The 6,000-nt window shown below is 44.6% G+C and overlaps 1 protein-coding gene across 1 annotated transcript in view; it reads left to right on the top strand.

The window, feature by feature from the left end:
• PRDM6 (PR domain containing 6) overlaps positions 1-6,000 on the top strand; it is a 74,927-nt gene that overhangs the window by 7,621 nt on the left and 61,306 nt on the right. The window contains exon 3 of the mRNA XM_009321116.1: positions 4,884-5,191. Coding sequence (XP_009319391.1) covers positions 4,884-5,191 — 308 coding nt within the window. The remainder of the gene's footprint in view (positions 1-4,883; positions 5,192-6,000) is intronic.

Raw genomic sequence — 6,000 nt, 5'->3', positions numbered from 1 at the left:
GGCCGCTCCGCACCCCCGCGCCGCGGTCCGGCCCCCGGGACAGCAGCCTGGGCTCGGCCCCGCTCCCCGCAGCGAGTGTTTAGAATAGATAAACCAAGAAATAAAAGGAACCCGAGGGGAGAAGTGCATCTGTGTTTCGTTCCCCTGAAAGCCTGCCTCAAGTCAGGCAGTCTGCGAGAAACTGCCATTAATTTCGCAAAAAGGGATTAATGTCAACTCGTCGGTGAGGAAACTGAGGCACAAGGAACCCGCGATCCCTAGGAAAGCGCCAGCCCTCAGGAAACGAAAGGGTACTGTCTCGCCCAGCCCACCCTCTCCCTCTTAGCTGGGTACCGGGCCCAGCCAGGGACGCGGGGCCAGCCGCAGTGATTTATACTTGCAAGTGAGTAATACCGTGTGAAATGATGGCCGCTTAGACTGGATACCTGCATGCTTGCAGTGAATTATGAAGCAGAGGGTCAGAGGCCACCCTTCTTTAATACCAGCAAACTGCAGGTATCCAGTATAACTGCACCTTTGAAGCGTATTATTGCCGAGACAAAAATGTATTTCTTTCATTTATTGTTACAGCTGGTTTGCTGGTTAGAACACTATGTTGGACTCTACCTTTCACTGACAAAAGCTTTCTCCTCTCAGATTTCCTTTAAAAATATGCAGTAGTAGTGTTCTTTAGGTTGGAGAGTGTTTAGAATTATAGTCTGGGAGCAATGATGTGTCCTTTCCCTTTTGCTTAGGTTTAGTACTTTCAAGCGTACTCACATGGAGTTATAGTGCTGGCATTACACTGTGTTCATTTTTATGGAGGCAAATAAACGATAACATATTGCACTCCTCCCAAGAGAGCCATACCAAACAGCTCCACTAGGAAATCGTTTAATTTTTTTTCTTGCTTCTTCCTTGCCTTAATCCTCCCATCTATAGAGCATGAAGGTATAAAGTGAGAAACTGATCTCCTTCCAAAGAGTCTGGCTGCATCTGGGCCTGCAATGGAGCATTCCCACTGACCTTACCTTCTACATCTCCTGATTTTTATCAGGAGACACTCTGCTCAGGTTGCAGTCCTCCTTGCTTTTTCCATTTTCAGCAAATCCCTCAATTTTCTCGCATTTCTTGTTTCTTCTTGTCCTGATTTGGGGCTTGGCTGATGCTATTACAACCAGTGGAAGTATTAATTTCAGCAGTCCTTGGAGGAGGCCTGTACTTAACAGCTGCTCTCTGAGGCCAAAACAGGAGGAAGGGCTCAGTACGTCTCTCCTTGTCACCCTGTGCGGCAGTCCTCTGGAAAGCTCACACTTGTCTGACCATGTCCCTTTTATGTGAACTTCCCACATGCGTGTGGGTCTTAACGGTTGCCATCCAGTTTGGAGGCACTAGTGATGTCAGTGGACCACAGTGCTCTTCCTCTTAAAGAAATCCCTTCTTTTCCATGTATTACTAAGCAAGTTGGTGCACTGTATCACATCCTGCTTTGCAGTATCCATGAAGATGATGCTCTTGATCCTTTCTTTGAGGCAGGGTAGTGTGCAAGTCTTGAAGTTCTCCCTTTTTTTCCCTGTCTGATGTTAAGGACTTACTTCCCTTGTCCTCTGAGGCAGAGGAATCCACTACTTACAGTGACTGTCTTTAAATGGGTGGTATAACAGTATTGAAAGTGTGCTTGGGTCAAAGCCTTCCATGTATCATTACACAAAAGTTCATCATGGGAGAGGGCCCTACATCTAGTAGGGCTTCCACACCTTATAACATTTATGAGGAACTTTTTAAATTTTATTTGTACAATTGCATAAAAACTAAAGAGAGATGTATAAAGCATGCAACTGAGAAGAATTTCAGTACTTCTTAGTATTAAAGACAGACTCCTTTCCTCTCATCAATAAGCCATAAGCCAAAACAGTTATAGAAGATGTCCCGTTTTCCAAATTTTCAGCTTTGGCAGGACAAAGGGAAAGGAACACAGCAGGAGATCAGATACTGCTGCTGCCAAGCATTAAGACATTACCAGTGTTTCTGGATAGTGGAAAATAAATATCACTATGTGTGACTTTCTGTAAGGGTAAATGACAGTGACACAGGGTTTGTTTATACTCCTCGTCAATTCCTTAATTTCTTTTCCTTGAAAAGATAGAAACAAAATGTTTTGTCCACTCATGCACACATATTGTCAGGGCGAATTGAAGAAATCCTTGTTCTAGGCAGGTACTAGAAGTCGTGTGCATGAAAAGTTATGCATATCTGGTGGCAGGACGCAGGAAATTGGCACTGAAGTTGCCTGAGTGGAGTAATGAAGATGCCTTAGCATGTTTAATGTAAGTTGCTACAGAGACACGGTGTCTCCAAGAAAGCCATTAATAATCAGGTAGTTGGGAGGAGAGTTATGCATCTAGAAGATGGTCAAACACTGCAAACAGGTCAGATGCAAGGGCCTGCCCAGGGTGCTAGCTGACATCATGGTTAGACATCCTCTCTTTAAGCCCTCAGTTTTCCTGTCAGATGTTTTCTTTCTAACTTGCATGGTAAGACGCCGGATTTGTTTAAAGTGCACTCACATGCCAACCTGTTTGGGGTTGGCTGTTTTTCTCCCCCCTGTTTGAGATCCTTTCCTGTATGATCTCCAATGCCAAACTCCAATGCAGCCCCTGGATATATATATTTGGATATGCCAAAAACGCAGGGTTTCTTGATGACTGGTTTCAAAGAGGAAAGAAAAGATGTTGTGGTGTTACCTCACTTTCCAGACGAGCTGTGGAAACAACAACAAAAAAAACCCCGGCATGTACTTGCTGCCCTTTATTCATCATGCCTGGGAATGGCTGTAGCAGTATTTGCTGCATAATAATCTTCTCTCAGGAGCAGCCAGAAACCTTTTCCCTGGGGTCCTGCAAATCTCATCCTCCAGCCACCTCTAATTGACGTGGCTGAGCGAGCTAAACCCTTCTGCAGTTGCGGCTTAACCCAACAAAAGAGTCGTTTTGCAACAGGGATGATATTGTTTAGGAAAGGCTTTAACCCTCCAGCCAAAAGGCATTTTTTTTTCTTTTGCCAGCATAAGCACGGTGCCCACTAGGGGGCTTTGTCCTGTAGCTGCTCCGGTGTGCGGCAGTGCCGGCAAGGGCTCTTCTTCCCAACCGCCTTCCTGCCCTCAGGCTGCGTGACAGGTTGGGGATGGCATGGGGCGAGTTTCATACGCGGGCCGCCTTCTGCAGGGGCACCCATCAGAGTAATGCAATGCACAGCTCAGGGCTTGCTTGCTCGTTTTCTGCCAAGTTCTGTAATCGATGTTACGGGTAGAGAACTTGAACAGACGAGCAACGGGTAGGGACACGTGCTTTTCCTGCAAGACTAGAAGGTGTAACAATTTTGAGGGAAATTAGCTTCCACATGTAACTTTCAAGTATTTTCATATTGCTGAATGCATCATTTTTGTATGGTGCAATTTAAAAGAGGATGACAGGAAATAACGCTTAGAAAGTGTGTCTAAAATTGGAGAATGCAAACAGAGGCCATATTTTGAAAATGCAGCTTTTATTATCCTTTAGCAGCTTTTACTGTATAGAGAGGAAGGTTTTCCTTTGAAGGCTCTGTAGGACAGAGGCCTACATAATACATAGTATATCCACCTTGGAAAGAAGAACAGCTGAGTCAGTCCCCCTGAGCATTGGAACTGTGGTTACAGGCAATCTAGCAAGCCTAAATCTGTGCCTTAGACCAAGAAGCTCCATCTTCTGTAGTGAATACTGTGCTTTATTTTTATAAGAATGGGTGTGGGAAAGATCTAGGACTTGCTACATGAGTACTATGGCATAGTTATTGTTTTTCCTTTGTATTTCTGGAATAAATTTATATGAAAACCTTTACTGTGCTACAAAAGTGAAATGTGCCGAAGACAGTAACCTATTTATTTTTATGTTAACTCAGATTTATTGTTAACTCAGCATACCACCAGAGAAATGGATTTCCTGAGCATGAAACATTTTCCTGGAAGTTGTACGTTCATGGCATGTGCAAAAGTGTGCAGTGGAAACATTTAACCAAAATTTTCTTTGCTCAAAAAACAAAAATCACAGTAGGATCTTCCCAAAATAGAGAAACATCATCCATTATTAAAAGCAGTTAGGGAAATTAACATTTTTACAAACCGGTCTTTTTCATGGGAGCTGCTCACAAAACCAGACATGCTGTAGCCTCAGCAACATATAACAGGCAAAGAACATGCATTCCCATTCAATAAAAAATTTCAAATGTGTGCTAGGAATCAGTAATATTTGCTACATAATTTCAATTTAAAGATTAGATTCTGCTATAAGAAAGTAAATGTCCATCCATGCTCCGGTTTGTCATTCATGAGGTTCTGTTTTATTTATTTTATTTTCTAAACAGACAGGCAGGCACACACATGTTAATGTAAAAAGTAGAGTGAATGTTCATTTGAAATAAAGATGAAATTAAATCCTGTTCTAGCTAAACCCTTGGGCTGAGCTGTGGTAAGGCAAATGAGGGGGACTTGTAAGGCATTATGACCGTGTTTTAAAATGTCTCACCGAAACACACTGGGATGGTTTAAATGGGCTATTTGTATTAGTCAAAAAATGAATCTTAAAAAACTGTGTTAAAATAAATGAGTCTTGGCAGGTCTTTGAACACACCAGGCTTGCAAAATATCTGCAGGGTTTCTGCTCAGCCTTTGGGATTTCTTACTAAGGGCTTTGGCGAGATTAGGAGAACCATCCTAAACAACATGCAAAACAGCACGGTGTGTGTGAGTGCTGAGCTGCCATGAAATGATAGGAAAAGCAGAGGGATCTGCATGATCTTGCCCATGGCAGTGATCGTGGTGGTGGCCAGCAGCACCATATTGATAGTGTTTTTCCCTCTCTGCCCCACAGGATGTGACATGTGTGCTGATAACCGCAACGGCGAGTGCCCCATGCACGGGCCCCTCCACTCCCTGCGCCGTCTGGTGGGCACCAGCAGCGCTGCCGGAGCAGCCCCTCCACCTGAGATCCCAGAGTGGCTCCGGGACCTGCCCCGGGAGGTGTGTCTGTGCACCAGCACAGTTCCTGGTCTTGCCTACGGCATTTGTGCGGCGCAGCGGATCCAGCAGGGCACCTGGATTGGGCCCTTCCAGGGAGTCCTGCTCTTGCCAGAGAAGGTTCAAGCAGGAGCCATCAGGAACACTCAGCATCTCTGGGAAGTAAGTCATCATCTTTCCTTCCTTGTCAAATTTGATTTGAAGTAGACATTGAGAGTAATTGTACGTAGTACTAGCACTGTTCGCTAGCTGTGAAAAAAAACCCGACACAATTTACGTAAGCTGACCCAGCAGATTCGAAAATGTAGCCAGTGCAAGAAAGCCTTGCTGCACTAGAGGTAGCCAGAAAACCAGTGGACACCTCAGAGCTCCAATTGGTTTGCATAGGAAGAGCAGATTGTTGCAGGTGCTGTGATGCAGAATAGAGAGACAAGGCCGGAGAAGGTGGTGCCTTTGGTGCTCTTTACATTTTTGACCTGAGTAACAATTGCTGATGGAGCTCTGAGGTCACAGTACCAGCTGTATCGTCCACAGTACCAGCTGTATCATCTTAGTCTGAGTAGCACGTGTGCGTTGAGATGGCGTATTGCACCACCACTGTGGCCTACAGACAGTCCAAGAAAGCTGCTGAAACAAGTGCAAGAGCTTATTGTACAGCCCTGCTGTTTGCCCAGAGAAGGTATTAGTGCTTGTTCACAATTTAGTTCAACTCTGGTCCTACACCGACCATGCATTCCCCTAATGACGCTTTCAGTGCTTTTGTGCGAAAGCCACTTTCAGCTCTCTGAAGGTGTTCTTTTTTTTTATTTGTCACCATCTTAGAGAGGGTAACAGTGATAATTGATATGAAAACATTCAGGCTGTGATAGTTTGGTTTATTTTGCAGTGAACACTGACTGTGGTTTGGCAGAACAGATCATAAACCTGGTATTGTATTCCTTTGGCCATACAGGGACTTCCATCTGTTGCTG

The sequence above is a fragment of the Pygoscelis adeliae genome, unplaced genomic scaffold, assembly GCF_000699105.1.
Source record: "Pygoscelis adeliae isolate BGI_AS28 unplaced genomic scaffold, ASM69910v1 Scaffold83, whole genome shotgun sequence".
Classification (NCBI taxonomy): Eukaryota; Metazoa; Chordata; class Aves; order Sphenisciformes; family Spheniscidae; genus Pygoscelis; species Pygoscelis adeliae.
The sequence above is the reverse complement of the archived record's forward strand: the minus strand, read 5'-3'. Positions and strand labels throughout refer to the sequence as shown.